The sequence below is a fragment of the Arvicola amphibius genome, chromosome X (genome assembly GCF_903992535.2).
Source record: "Arvicola amphibius chromosome X, mArvAmp1.2, whole genome shotgun sequence".
In the NCBI taxonomy this organism is placed as follows: Eukaryota; Metazoa; Chordata; class Mammalia; order Rodentia; family Cricetidae; genus Arvicola; species Arvicola amphibius.
This window is the reverse complement of record NC_052065.1, coordinates 16,298,768-16,314,464: the sequence shown is the minus strand read 5'-3', so window position 1 is coordinate 16,314,464 and position 15,697 is coordinate 16,298,768. Positions and strand designations below refer to the sequence as shown.

General features: G+C 45.1%; 1 protein-coding gene across 1 annotated transcript; it reads right to left on the bottom strand.

Moving 5' to 3' along the window:
• Positions 1–737: 737 nt before the first annotated feature.
• Positions 738–15,139, bottom strand: Glod5 (glyoxalase domain containing 5). Its single transcript, XM_038316560.1, has 4 exons — positions 15,100–15,139; positions 12,472–12,609; positions 2,382–2,537; positions 738–962 (listed from the first exon to the last, which is right to left on the bottom strand). The coding sequence occupies exons 1-4, from the start codon at positions 15,124–15,126 to the stop codon at positions 837–839; spliced, it is 447 nt and encodes a 148-aa protein (XP_038172488.1). The 5' UTR covers positions 15,127–15,139; the 3' UTR covers positions 738–836.
• Between the last annotated feature and the right edge of the window lie 558 nt (positions 15,140–15,697).

Sequence of the window (15,697 nt, the reverse complement as noted above, 5' to 3'; positions counted from 1 at the left end):
CTTAAATATCCCCGTCTAGAAGAAAAAGGAAACATAAAAAAAGAGTGGGAAGAGAGAGGGAGAGGAAGGGAAGGAGGGAAGGAAGGGGGCTAGTTGACTTTATTCCATTTGGGGAGCTGAACTTCAATTAAGATCTAAAGAGAGCCGGGCAGTGGTGGTGCACGCCTTTCTTCCCAGCACTCGGAGGCAGAAGCAGGCGGATCTCTGTGAGTTTGACAAGAGTGAGTTCCAGGACAGGCACCAAAGCTACACAGAGAAACCCTGTCTCAAAAAACAAAAACAAACAAAAAGATCTAAAGAGAGAAAGGGATGGCTAGCCTGGAAGGATACCAGAGAAAGCCCTCCAGAAGGCGGTGGCATTGTTTGCTGTGACTCTGGGTAGCCTGATAGGAACTGTAGAGATCCTGAGGCTCAGTGAGGCTCATGGGGTGAAGGAAACACCAGGAAGCAGCTAGAGAAATGGGATAGATTGAAAAGCTGGGAGAGGGATGATGGATGGTTGACAAGCAGAAATCTGTCATGGGCCTTGAACCTCAAAAGACACCAAACTCTAGCCCAGCCCTCCAAAAACCTCAGAGAACTCATGCCCTAGACAAGCCTCCAGACGCAGGACCAAGAAGAATGGCGCACTTATGTGGAGAGATTAGTCATTTATTGGAGTAGCTTTAGATGGAGGCGTTCTATACATAAAAGTCTGGACATAAACCTGTCTTAGGTCTCCTTTGCAGGATCGGTGATGTGCCAACCTTCTCAGTTCTTGGAGGTCTCTGGGATTTGCAGGAAACGAGGGATAAGACGACATCTTGTGGAACAGAATGAAGGAAGGTCGGTGTCAATCATGAGGTGACATAGTTGGACACCTCAATGAGATTTCTGTCAGGATCTCGGAAGTAGATGGACATAATCGGCCCTTTTGCTCCTGTTCTGGGGACTGGGCCCTCCTCAATGGGGACGTTGAAAGCCTGAATGTAGTGTGCAGAAATGACAAAAGTCATGTATCACAGATATGTGAGACCAAAACTTAAGGAATTCCTTAAGAATCCCGTCTTCTTCCTTCCCTGTCCCAGCGCTCTAAGGGGTTGAACTTACACACGCTACAACCATAGCCATAGTTTAATTCCTAATAGTGTCCAGAATGCCTGGTTTCTGACCCCATCTACTGGCATTTTCCCTCCCTCATTCTACTCAAGATATATGGCCTTGGGCAGAATATGTAATTGCCTTGAACCTCAATTTCTTCAATTCATAAATTGGGGGTGACAGTAGTATTAATAAGCAAGAATTTAAGTGCAGTACCTGAATCAGAGTCTGTATTCATTGTTTTTTTTTCTAAACAGCACTGGAAATTGAACCCACAGCTTCCTGTAGGACCAGCAAGCATTCTACCACCAAGCTATGTTCCCAGGCCTGTTACTGTTGATTTTAATTGCTTTCTCTTTATGACAAGATAAAATGTTTGGTTGGTTGGTTTGGTTTGGTTTTTCGAGACAGGGTTTCTCTGTTACAGTCCTGGATGTCCTGGAAGTTGCTCTGTAGGTCAGGCTGGCATCGAACTCACAGAGATCCACCTGCCTCGGCCTCCCAAGTGCTGGGATTAAAGGCATGTGCCACCATGGCCTGGCTCTGATCATATTTTAATGTAGTTTTTCTTACTTAAACAGTAACATGACAAAAGACTGAGTATGTCAGAACACTATTTATACATATTCTTCTTTAAATTTTATATAATTTACTATATTAAAAGTCTTTGCAAGCCAGGTGGTGGTGGTACACACCTTTAATCTTCGGGAGGCAGAGGCAGGCAGATCTCTGTGAGTTCGAGGCCAGCCTGGTCTACAAGACCTGGTTCCAGGACAGGCTCCAAAGCTACAGAGAAACCCTGTCTCTGAAAAAAAAAGTCTTGCAAATAAACAAAACTTCAAACACCAAAATTAACCAGACTCAGTTGTTTTTCTACTTCTAATTCTGTATTGAGTTTTGTTTTGTTTTGGGTGGTGGATAAGTGTATAAACTATATTCAGTACTGACTTGTGTGTAAAATGTAATATAAAGCTGCACAGTTCTGAATGCTTATTCTAAGTGTATGAATGTTCATTGAGTTGTAGTATCTCCTTCTAATTCATTTTGGTTCTGTGACATTGACATCAATCAAAGGAGCAAGTAGATAACTGCACAGGCATGGATGCAAAGGGATCTCTTGTGTCTGAGGTTTGAGGAAGACCTATCTCCTTGGGTCACACTTGTCTTTTATCTACCTCCATCCTCCCCTCCCAGTCCCCGATTTCCCCCCCCCACCCCCCCCCCCGCCATCCCAAATCCCCTCATGTTCCTCTCTTTTTGTTAAGGCTAGACTTTCTTAATGAGAATGGCATTGCACTCACCTTGAGGCGCTGGATCACCTCCTCCAAAGGTGCTTCCGTGATCAGACAAAGATCCAGGGAGCCCGGAATCGGGTGAGCTGCTTTGGGCTCAAATTCCTTTCCTACCTCATGTAAGTTAAATTTTTGATCTCCAAAACACAATGCCTTCCGGTCTCCCTGTTTAGGAGCAAAAAAAAAAAAACAGTGTATAACTAAGCTGCCAAGATGAGTTTAAACTTACTGCAAAAAATAAGGAGAAAGAGCTGCTACACAATAACCTTTGATCCATCTAGCATACTGCAAATTAATTTCTGTGCATGCCTGTGTGCACATGCAGAGGCCAAAAGGAGTCTGATTCCTCAGGGCTGGAGTTCAAGGTATTTGTGAAATGCCTGGCTTGTTGTTTGAGTCCTAGAACCTGAACCATCCAGTCTTTGTGATTGAGCAGCCAGTGCTTTTAATCTCCAAATCATCTCTCCAGCCCAATAGTCTTTAATTTTTTCTTATTTTTTTTTTTGCTAGGTGTAGTGGGACATACCTTTTATCCCAGCACTTTGAAGGCAGAAACTGGCAGATCTCTATGAATTGTGAGCCAGCCTGGTCTACAGCGCAAGTCCCAGGCCATCTAGGACTACACAGAAGTCTCAAAGGTACTCGTTGACAGCACTGCCCAGTAATATTTGCACACTTATTTGTGTGGAGGTGGATGCTGTGTGCTGGACGCAGAAGCCAGAAGGCAACTTTCAGGACCCATTCTCTCCTTACATGATGTTGGTTCCAAGGATCAAACTAGTTCAGGTAGTCAGGCTTGCTGGTGAGTGCTTTCACCCATTTAGCCTCCTTTCCACACCACGTTCACCACCATTTTTCTTCAGGGACAAAAATCTCCTGTGATCCAGGCTGGCCTTGAACCCACTATGAATCAAAGGCTGGCTTTTGTTGTTTTTTTTTAAATGCTTTAAAGTCCCAGGCGGCAGCTGTAGACAGGCAGCAAACTCTAGGAGCAGCCAGTCCCAAGGCAGAGACAACTGTGGGTCTCTGCAAGATCCCCGGGGGCCATGTGAGCAGCAGCGAGCTCACAGAGCAGTGGGAGCCCCGTGGGTCCCCAGTGCCGAATCCCAGAGCAGCCTGTTGGGGGTGGGGGAGCAGTCAGACAGGAGACAGAGACATGGACAGACACAACATGTTTAATATTTATTCAGGGGGTTATGGAGGGGAAAGGGAGAAGGGGGGCAGAGAGAGAGGGGGGAAGGAGAGAGAGAGGAAAGGATAGAGAGGAAATGAAAGAGAGAGGAAAGGAGAGAGGGACAGAGAGACACACGTGCACATGCCAAGAAAAGACAGGAAGGGAGAGAGATCCAAGATGGCGGGGGTCCGCTGGGAGTGGGCGTGGCTTGCCCCTTAAAGGGCCGAAAGAATAACAGCTTTAAACTCCTTATCCTCCTTTTTTTTTCTTTTTAGTTTTTTGATACAGGGTTTTTCTGTGTAGCCCTAGCTGCCTTGAAACTCACTCTGTAGAGCAGGCTGGCCTCTCAGAGATCCACCTGCCTCTGCCTCCTGAGTGCTGGGATTAAAGGTGTGTACCACCACTGCCTGGCCACTCCTGATCCTCTTGCCTCCAACTCCATGTGTTTAGATCACCATTATGGCCAGCTTATCTTTTATGTTTTTAAGATTTATTTATTTGTTGAATGTGTGCATATGTCTGAGTGTATGTGTGTACACATGTGTGTGCAGTGCTCACAAAGGCCAGAAGACATCAAGTACCTCCTGGAACTGGAGTAACAGGCAGGTGTGTGTTCCCAGTGTGAGGGCTGTAATTGGAATCTGGGTCTTCTGGAGGAATAGCAAGCTCTCTTAACTGCTGTACCAGAACTCCCAACTTCTTTTTCTTTTTCTTATTCTTTTTCTTTTCCTGAGACAGCATCTCAGGACTATGTAGCCTGGCCTCAAACTCTCAAAACTCATTATTTTCCTGCCTTATGCTCCTGATGCTGGTCTTGCAAGTGTGCATCACCATATTTGTTTCAGGCATCTGCTCTTAGTGAGTGCTCCATGGGTGGGCAGCCTTGTGTGTTTCTTGTTAGGATGTCCATTTCGCCAAATGTTTAAAACCCACCCATGGGCTGGGCAGTGGTGGCCTTTAATTCCAGCACTCGGAGAGGCAGAGACAGGCGGATCTCTGTGAGTTTAAGGCCAGCTAGGTCTACAGAGTGAGTTCCAGGACAGTCAGGGTTACAGAGAAACTGTGTCTTGAAAAAAACAACCCATGGCAGAGATAGCACTTTGTCCACCCAGGGTTTCTTCCTCCTTCCTTCCCTCCCTCTCTTCCCCCCTCTCTTCCTCTCTCTTCCTTCCTTCCTTCCTTCCTTCCTTCCTTCCTTCCTTCCTTCCTTCCTTCTTCCCTTCCTCCCTCTCTCACTCCCTCTCTTTCTCCCTCCCTCTCTCCCTCCCTCTCCCCCTTCCTTCCTGTCTCTCTGTCTTTGTCTCTCTGTCTCTTTCCTTTCTTTGGGATCTTATTATGTTGCCTAGATTAGCCTGAAACACTTGGGCTCAAGTGGTCCTGCTTCAATCTACTGCATATCTTCCCCACCCTTTTATTATTTTTCCTTATAAGAACAACTCAAATTTTTGTACAGTCATTGGTTTGTTCCCAAGCTTTCCAAAAACAAGTCCATCTTAAGTCAGGAGTGGTGACATACTTATAATCCCAGCATTTAGGACCTCTGAGTCAGGAGGATAAAGTTTGACTTAACCTTGTGTTCCCTTGCTCAAAAACAAAACAAAATCAAAAGGAACCAAGCAAACAAACCTCACTTCTGTTCCCTGCATTCCTGGCTAAGAGGCCATTGTGTAAGACAGACCTTCTGAGTTGTGCTCAGCAGGGAGTGGTTGCTGGTGGGGTTTCTAGGAATCTCCCGGCCCACTGAGCCTCGCTTTGTGCCTATTCATTTCCTCCTAATGACACTTTCATCTGACTGCTTGTTCAATTGAGAGAAAAAGACAACTGTCTCATTTAATCCATGGTAGTTCTCTCCTATGCCCCTCCAAACAGTCTATAACTGATGCATATTCTTTTTTAAAAGATATATTTATTTTTATTTTATATGTGTACGTGTTTTGTCTACATGTGTATATGTGTACCACATTTGTACCCATGGAGATCAGAAGATGTTGGGTTCCCTGGAACTGGAGTTACTTATGATTGTGAGCTGCCATGTGGCTGCTAAAAACTGAGCCCAGATCCTCTGCAAGAGCGGCAGTGCTCTTAACTGCCGAGCCATCGCTGTAGCCACCACCTGTTTCTTGATTTACCACCTTCGTGTATTTTGTCCTCTCTCTGCCAAGACAGAGGAGAGTGTAGCTCAATAGCATTACTTCCCCCAGTACTCATCTATTGTAATTTTAGTTCCTCTGTTGGCTTCGGTTTAAACAACTGATTCCAGCCAGGCGGTGGTGGTGCACCCCTTCAACCGCAACACTTGGGAGACAGGGACAGGCGGATCTCTGTGAGTTTGAGGCCAGCCTGGTCTACAGAGTGAGTTCCAGGACAACCAGGACTGCACAGAGAAACCCTGTCTCGAAAAACCAAAAATAAATAGCTGATTCCGTATATATTTTTTTTCAGATGCTAGGGAATAATGCTGATTTTTTATAGATAACCACGGTCACCTTGTCATCTCCTTGCCTCTTCCTTCTTTATACCCCTTAGCACTTGCCATTTCTTTTATGATTTCATGATCTCTTTCTTCATCCCCACAATTGAGACTCATTGCACTCTTCCAGCAAAGGACAGTTTGGCCCAGTGTACAGTTCTGTAAAAGCTGTTTGCTCAAAGCCTTTTACATAATCTGCTTCCAGACTGTGGGGGGGGGGGTTTCCCAGTGATGCAGCACTCACCTAGCATGCATAACACCCCAGATTCCATTTTCTAGACTGTTAAGACCACCTTTAGTCCCAGCCCTCAGGAGGCAGAGGCAGGCAGATCTCTGTGAGTTATTTCAAAGCCAGCCTGGTCTACAGAGTGAGTTCCAGGACAGCCAGAGCTGTTACACAGAGAACTTCTGTTTTAAAAGACTAAAAAGAAAGATTAATGCATCACCGATGATCTTTCCTGGATCTGGTGCTGCTGATATGGGGGACTGCAGAGATGCTCACTGGCTAACAGCACTTGCTACTCTAGCAGAGGACCTGGGTTCAGTTCCCAGCACCCACATGGTGGCTCACAACCGTTTGTAACTCCACTTATAGGGGATCCAATGACTGTTTCTGACCTCTGTGGGCAGTACACATACAATGTGCAAAACACTCATATACATAAATACTTTTTTCTGGAATTTTTATTGGTATTTATTGAGCTCTATATTTTTCTCTGCTCCCCTTCCCCCTTCAACTCTCCCTCAAGGTCCCCATGGTCCCAATTTACTCAGGAGATCTGGTCTTTTTCTACTTTCTACTTCCCATGTATATTAGATCTATGTAAGTCTCTCTTAGTGTCCTCGTTGTTGTCTAGGTTCTCTGGGATTGTGGTTTGTGGGCTAGTTTTCTTTGCTTTATGTTTAAAAACCACCTATGAGTGAGTACATGTGATAATTGTCTTTCTGTGTCTGGGTTACCTCACTCAAAACAATGTTTTCTAGCTCCATCCATTTTCCTGCAAAATTCAAGATGTTTTTTTTTCTGCTGTGTAGTACTCCATTGTGTAAATGTACCATATTTTCCTTATCCATTCTTCAATCGAGGGGCATTTAGGTTGTTTCCAGGTTCTGGCTATGACAAGCAGAGCTGCTATGAACACAGTTGAGCACATGTCCTTGTGGCAAGATTGAGCGTCCTTTAGATATAGACCCAAAAGTGGTATTACTGGGTCTTGAGGAAGGTTGTTTCTTAATTTTCTGAGAAATCACCACACTGACATCCAAAGGGGTTGTACCAGCTTGCATCCCCACCAGCAATGCAGAAGTGTTCCCTTTTCCAAGAACTCTTTTTTTTAACCAGGTGTGGGGTGGCACACCTTTAATTCCAGCTCTAGGAAGGCAGAGGCAGGTGGATCTCTGTGAACAGAGTAAGTTCCAGGACAGCCAGAGCTACATAGTGAAATCAGTTCTCAGTCTCCCTCCACCGCCAAATAAATACTAAATAAATAAATGAAAATGATGTTAATTGTTTTTATCCTTTTTATTTTATATGTTACAATTTTGTGTGTGTGTGTGTGTGTGTGTGTGTGTGTGAGTGTGTGTGTGTGTGTGTGGTGTATTTGTATACATGTACAGGGGCCAAAGGTGGTCAGCTGGTCTGTGCCATCACACTCCACCTATTTCCTGAAGATAGTCTCTGAACTTCAAGCTAGTCTGGCACTCAGCAAGCCCCAGCATTTCTCCTGACTCCACACACATGCTTCACAGCCCTAGGATTATAAACATGTATGCAGCCATCCTGGACTTTTGACATATGCGCTGGGGATTTGAACTCAGTCTTCATGGATATTCGGAAAGTGCTCTTAGCTGCCGAGCTGTCTTCCCCAGTCCCTTGGTTTCACTCTTCAGTTGGTAATACAGCCAGCTACCTTTCATCCTGAAAGCTTACAAGTTCCCTTAGATGTTCTGACAGTTCACTTCAGTGTGCCTAAGTATGGGCAATGGAGGCATTATGTTTATCACTGATCCATGCAAAGCCAATCTTGTTTTATTGATACATTTTTCTCCTTTTTTCTATCCTCTCTATTCCTATCCCCACCTTAGATACCATGATTTTTTTTTTCTCATTGAATCATTAGTTGGGTCTTTATTCAAATAGGCTGCCTCTATTTGCTCTTTATGCAATAAAACAGACTTTAAAAGTGTATGCCCCAAACCATAATGTGTTTTGCATGCATCTTCTTGGTTGTAAAAGGTCTGTTGTTGCTTTTCTGGAGTATTTTAAGTGGCATTATGCTGTAGTTTTTGGTTTGTTTTCAATTTTTTACTCCATGTTCTTTTTTTAGGACCTGAAGAACATCCAACCTCCTTTGGCATAATACTCTTTTCTGCTTAGTGTCCCCTTTCGATTTAATTTTTTTATGGTCTGAGGACTGGAGAGATGGCTCAGTGGTTAAGAGCACTGAGTGCTCTTCCAGAGGACCCAGGTTCAATTCCCAGCACCCGCATGGCAGCTCACAACTGTCTGTAACTCCAGTCAGGGGATCCAACACTCTCACATCAATGCACATAGAATAAATTTTTTAAATTTTTAGGAAATTTACAGTCTGCCACTTCATGACCTTTTCAAGTTTATATACTAATTTTTAAAGAGGTTTAACGTTCACAGCAAAACTGTGAAGAAGGCACAAAGATTTCCCACACGCCTAGATTTCCACAAAGTTCAGCACTTGCTATTTCTTCGATGATCTCATGCTCTTTCTTCATCCCTGGGACTGGGGCGCCATTGCACCTGCTGTCAGCATCCCAGCAGTGGGACGCAAGCATCGCTATCCCTGTAACTCCATTTGACAGATCATCAACAATCCATTGTTCCTATCACAGAGCACTCCTAAGGAGGTGCTGTACACTCTGTGGGCTTGGACAGTGTCATAGAGTAATGTCAAGGTCCTAAAATTCCTCATGCTCTGTTCAGTCCTCTCACCCTTTAATGCCCGGCACCCACCTGTCATTTTGCCTTCATAGTTTTGTCTTTGCTTAAACATTATATTGAATGCTGCAATACTCACCCTTTTTAGATTGGCTTCTTTCACTTAGTGATATATATAAGATTTTCCAGGCTTCTTATAGCTTGACCCTCCTCCCTCTCTCTCTCTCTCTCTCTCTCTCTCTCTCTCTCTCTCTCTCTCTCTCTCTCTCCCATCTCTCTCTGCCCCCCCCTCCTGTCCCTACAAGAAGTAGTGTAAAAAATATTTTATTTAAAACAAAACAACAAAGCCGGGCAGTGGTGGCACACACCTTTAATCCCAGCACTCTCTGTGAGTTTGAGGCCAGCCTGGTCTACAAAGTGACTTATAAGATAGCCAGTGCTACACAGAGAAGCCCTGTCTCAAAAAAAAAAAAGCAAAAACAACAGGACAGGGCATGTACACTACCAGGAATGATGGCAAACTACACCAATGAAAGCCTGCTCAAGGCCTTATTTCTCGTTAACGCTGTAACCTCTGATCTGGGCAGAACAGACAAATCTCTTTGTCTGCTGCAGGACATCTTCATAAGGCTTTTCTTTCTTTCTCTGCCCTTATGCTTTTGAAGTTGTTCCATATTCTCAAGATAGTGTTAAATCTGTGGAAACCGCCTTTCCCTTACCCTTTTCCTTAATCCAAGCTTACTTGACTTTTTTCCAGATATATGGAGTTTTCTTCTTGGGAACCAACTCCATCTCAACTTCCATGTATTTCTTTTTCCGAGTCAGCTGAATTTATCTTTGGGAAGGTAGGCGGCAGAGGAAGACATCAGGTATCTTTCTCCGTTGCTCCCCACTTTAGTTTTACTGTAAAAATGATGGATGGATGGATGGATGGATGGATGGATGGCTAGATTGTATCTGTATCTCTCTCTCTCTCTCTCTCTCTCTCTCTCTCTCTCTGTGTGTGTGTGTGTGTGTGTGTGTGTGTGTAAGAGACAGAGAGGGGAGGGCACGTGTGTGGAGGTCAAAAGTCAGCTCTTGAGAATTGGTTTTCTCCTTTCTCCATGCAGACATGTGAGTCCCAGAAACCTAACTCAGGACCTCAGACTTGGCAAGATTATTTTTATCCACTGAGCCATCTTGCCAGCTCTTAATGACTCATTTTCTTTGTGTATTGCGGTGCTGGGAATGACACCTAGACTCTCTTGCATGCTGGGTAAGTCCTCTGCTAACCGAGCTGCACCTCCAGCCCCCAGGTCTTTGTGCTAACAATGCTTTGTTCCACACTGACCTTTGATTTGCCGTTCAGCTGGACACAGACTTTCAGGTTGCTTTTTTCCCCCAGAATCATTTTTCAATTAATTACATTTGTGTTTAGACAATTTCCATTTCACAATGCATACCAACCACTCTCCCCCCCCCACCTCCCTGCCACCCCTTCAGCCCCTCCTCCTCTTTACAAATCTCTCCTGCACTTTCATGACCGCTTTGTTTAGTGCCCCACTGAGATTAACCAGGGTGTCTCTATAATCATGGCTTTAGAGCTATCCATTTGGAGCCTGGTGGGCTCAGCAGTGGGTACACAATTAAAGACAATGGTCCCTTCCCCCCAGAGTCTATCAGTAGCCAATAGTTCAGAGGTAGCAGGTAGGGCCCCATGAATCCCTCCCCCTTCCTCTACTTCCTGTTGATAGGGTCAGTCTTGCATGGACCCAGGTAACTACAGTTGTGAGTTAATAATTGCACTAATTGTATAGAGTCTATCGAATGGAATTCCATAGCCCTTCACCCTATCTCCTGGCTCTTACATATTTTCCATCCCCCTTTTCACAATGTTCCCGAGCCTTAGAGGGGGTGGCTGGAATATCTTGTGTAGGGCCGGGTCCAAAACCGTTGCTATTCTCTGCATCTTAGGCAGCCTGAGTGTCTGTATTCATCGCCTTTCTTTGTAGGGAGAGGCTTCTCTGATTAAGGCTGGGAACAGCTTTTGTTCTGGGAGCAGGGACCACATGGAGAGATGCTGAGGCAGAACGGGAGGCGGGGTGGGAGTGCTTTTCCCAGAGTCTTAAGAGTATAGTCCTATTGTTTTCTGGCCTCTGGTGTGACTCAAGAATTCTGCCATTTGCATGTTTCTTTTTCTTTTGTAGATGAACTACTTTTTAATCTCTTAGCAAAGTCTTAAGATGGACTTTTTCAGAGTGATGTTCTGCAATTCCCACAGAGCATATCTGGGTGTCCCTGTGCTGGGCACACAGTTAACTGTTTGTATATAAAAGTTGCAAAGTGCTCTTGCACTTTTTTTTTTTTTGAGACCAGGGACCTCGAACTAACAAAGCCTCTTGCTTTATTTCTTTCAAAGTTCCCCCCTGCCATTTTCTTTACCCTCTTTCCAAATATCTCCCTGCTCGTAGTTTGGAATCTCTTACCTTTTCTCTCATAGTTCTCATTTTTCCCTGTGTTTGGGGGTTTGGACTTATACTATGTTTTATCTTCAAAAAATTTTCTTTGGGAGGGCTTAGGATTGCTATCTGGGTTTAATGCATGCTAGGCAAATGATCACAGAGCTGTACCCTCAGCTGTAAGTTATGTTTAAAGTAGTATCAGTTATTTTAAGATACTATCTCACCAGGATAGCCAGGGCTACCCAGAGAAACTGTCTCTCAAAAAAAAAAAAAAAAAAAAAAAAAAAAAAAAAAAAAAAAGAAAGAAAGAAAAAAGACAGCATTTCATGTATCCTAGGCTGGTCCCACACTGCCACACTTGCTAAGTAGCCAAGGATGATCTTAGATTTCATTCTCCTGCATCCACCTCTTCAGTCTCTCCAGCTAGGATTGCATACTTGGTTTATGTGGTACTGGGGACTGACCCAAGGCCTCTGTGTGTATAAGGCGTTCTACTAACTGAGCTTCATCCCCTGCTGTAAAATGTTAGCAAATTTTGGGGCTGGAGAAATGGCTCAGCGGTTAAGAGCACTGGCTACCATGCCAGAGGAAACATTCCTAGCACCCACATAGCCCCTCACAACCGTCTATATCTCCGTTCCTGGTGATCTGATACCATCACAACAATGTGCATAAACTTAAATAAATTATAAAAATGTTAACAATTAAAAACAAAGGAGAAAAAATAAAAAAGGAAAAAAAAAAGAAAAAAAAATGTTAACAATTTTAATGAAGGAAGCTAGGGAGATGACTCAGTAAAATGCTTGCTACACAAGCCTTAGCACCTGAGTTTGGATCCTCAGCATCTATGTAAAAAAAAAAAAAGCCAGGGGTGGCAGCACACACACACATCATCTCAGGAGGCCGAAACAGCTGTCTCCCTAGGGCTTGATAGCCATCCGGTCTAGCTAAGTCAGACCTCCGGCCTAACCTGCATCTGCATGGTTACACACACACACACACACACACACACACACACACTTCACCTGCATATGCACGGGTGCATACACACACATACACACACTTTAACAGACTTGAAGTTTTAGATATGGGGACACAATTACCTTGAAGGTAGTGACCTCCATGCCCAGGAGCTTGGAATAGAATGTGATAGTGTCTTCAATGCTCCTTACGGTCATCACAACGTGGTCAAGTCTATGGATAAGACCTGGGGAAGGGGCCTGGCTGCTGTTCCTCTGTAACTAAAACGTAAAAAAAACATAAAAAACCCACCCAAACTCAGATAAAGCCAAAATGCCAGCAGACATTTCCTGTTTTCTTCTACTCACCTCCCCAAACACTGTGATCCCTCTCGCCCGCCCCCATTTCAAGAGAGAACTCCTGCAGAAAATCTCTGTAAAGTCCATTGTTCCTGTATGGAGTCATACAAGAGGCCACATGTCACCTCTTCCCTGTTTTCTTCTTTGTTTCCTACTAGAAGGGCAAAGGTAAAGACTAGGGAAGTTGAAATTGACACAAACATGCCCTTGTTTTCCCCAAGTTGGAATTTCTTTTTGAAGATGTTACAAGATTCAGACCAGGCCATCAAAGCCTCCAGTGGCCAATTTCCCCTTGCTTCCTCCCTTCCTGATCTGCAGCTCTAATTGTTGGGGGCATGGCAAGGAGGAACCTGGGGTGGGTAGGACTGCAGAGATGATTCAGTGGTTAAGAACACTGGCTGCTCTTGAGAAGGACTTGGGTTCGAGTCCCAGCGCCCACATGGTGGCTCACAGCTGTGTCTGTTGTTCCAGGGACTCTGAGGTCTTCTTTTGGCCCCCACAAAAAGGAGTGTCTGAGATGAACTAAAGGTGTCTGAAGCCCAAGGTGCTGCTGTGCACCTGTAACCTCAGCCCTTGGGAAGCTGAGGCTAGAGGAGTCACAGATTCAAGGTCAACTAGGGACTGCCCTGAGACCGTGTCTCAAATGAAACAAAATCGCAGGGAGAGAGGCTGGAGAAATGGCCCAGCAAAGTTAAGGGTATTTGCCGGACCTGGTTGGTTTCCAGCACCCACAGGGTGGCTCTAACTCAGTAGCTACTGTCTGTAATTTAGTAGCAAGGGCTCTAACACCCTTTCTGGCCTCCCCAATCACTCACACACATAGTACACATGAATACATACAAGCAAAAAACAAGTTTTTTTTTTTTTTTTTTTTTTTTTTTAAAGAAAAGTGTCTGGGAATGTGTGTGTTTACAGAGTCAGTTCTGAAACTGGCTCAAAAACCCAAACCAGCTGGGTGGTGGTGCACGCCTTTAACCCCAGCACTTGGGAGGTAGAGGCAGGCGGATCTCTGTGAGTTCGAGGCTAGCCTGGTCTACAGAGGGAGTTCCAGGACAGCCAGAGCTACTACACAGAGAAACCCTGTCTGGAACCCCTCCCCCCAAAAGAAACCTCAAAACCAACCAACTAACCAAAGAAGTAAATTGCTGCCACTTAGGCCCCACTGAAGAGAAAAGCCGTATGTTTTGTTTTATTTTTTTCAGTCCTATTTGGGATTTGAGTGGTAACTTGGCTTGAGCACTTACTGCTCTCTCAAAAGAGCTCACAAACGCTTGGAACCCCAACTCCAGGGGATTTGGTGCCCTCTTCTGGCCTCTGTGGGTATGTACTAACATACACATGATTTAAAAAAAAAAAAAAACCCAAAAATGTCTTATTCAGCTTTTTAAAATGTCTGTAGAATCTGTATGAGCGTCCTGTTTTGTTCCTGATATCACTAATTTATGTTTCTCTTCTAATTTTAGGGTGTAAACAGAAATTACTAGTATTTTCTGAATCTGTTTGAAGAACCAGCCTTGGACATTGCCTGTCTTTATTGAATGTTTGCTTTCTCTTTCCCTAGCTCTGCTCTTCTCTTTTTCCCTCCTCCTGTGTTTTTTATGGTTTAAGAAAAGCTGTGTTTCCCAGCTTCTTTTTCTTAAATATTTATTTATATATTATGTATACAATATTCTGTCTGTGTGTATGTCTGCAGGCCAGCAGAGGGCACCAGATCTCATTGCAGATGGTTGTGAGCCACCATGTGGGTGCTGGGAATTGAACTCAGGACCTTTGGAAGAGCAGGCAATGCTCTTAACCGCTGAGCCATCTCTCCAGCCCCCCTCCCAGCTTCTTGATATGGGAGCTTTGGTCACTGACTTTCAGTTTCTTCTTTTCCAGTCTATGCCTGGCTCCCGCTCAGCACCGCTTCAGTGGCAACCCCAGTGGTGATGGCCGTCTTAGTAGTCAGTTCCCTGGACACCACGCCTTCCCTCTTTTGGTCTGCCTCAGAATCCTCTTCAAGATTTCCTTCAGACTCTCCGGGGCCTCAGGAACTTCTGACAAGCTTCAAGGTCAAGGTTTCCCGGGCCTTCTCTTGCTGCTCTATCAGGACAGCCCTGGAGCATTCCCTGGGAGCCAGCTTGGGTTATCTCCACAAGTCTGAGGCTGAACTGACCCCCAGTTGAACCAGCCCTAGAGAGCAGCCAGCCCTCAGCCTAGGCTCTCTCAAGTATGCCACACATGACTGGCCTCCACGGGCCTAAGCTGGGCCTCTGCTGCCCTCTGATTATCTTTGAGAGAGGAGGCCCAGTGAAGCTGGTGTAGGAAGACTGCAGGGGTGTTTCTGAGAAGAAGCAAGTCAGCAGACCCAGATTGGGTACCCCCAGCCTGGCCAACACCCATGCCCAAAGACCCCAGAGCCCCCACACTCACCTGAGTCTCAGACGTTGGACTCCACATCCTGACTGGTGGACTGGAGGGCAGACAGTGCTACCTGCCAGGTAGGGTTGGGGCTGGGGCTGGCTCTGTGCCTGGAGATCAAGGGGCAGGAATGGGAGGTGCTGGCTGAGGACATTGGGTGGGGACAGAGGCAGGAGGTGCAAAGCACCAAGACTCTAACTTAAAACTCAGGGTGTAAAAAAAAAAAAAAAAAAAAAAAACCTCAGGGTGTAGCTCAGTGGGGAGGGGGCGGGGAACAGTGTGCTTCTGAAGAGTCCCTGGGTTCCATTCCAAGCACTGCAAAGGCTAAACCAAACCCTGAAGGCCTTGAAAGTAACAGCACAAATATCAAGGCTTCCTCTTGAGATGAGGGCCTTCTCTGCTCTTCAGGCTGCTCTCTAATGCGCCTTCTCTGCCTGCTTCCAGATGTGTCCAATCCCGCTAAGTACTCACAGAAAGCCACCCATCCCGAGTGTCCATCCGGAGACTAGCATGACCATATGAGAAAGCTTTGATCTTGGAGTCTGGGACCTGGGTATGAAGCATTTCAATGTCCGAGTTAGAGAATATGACCATTCTCATTTATTGTGGG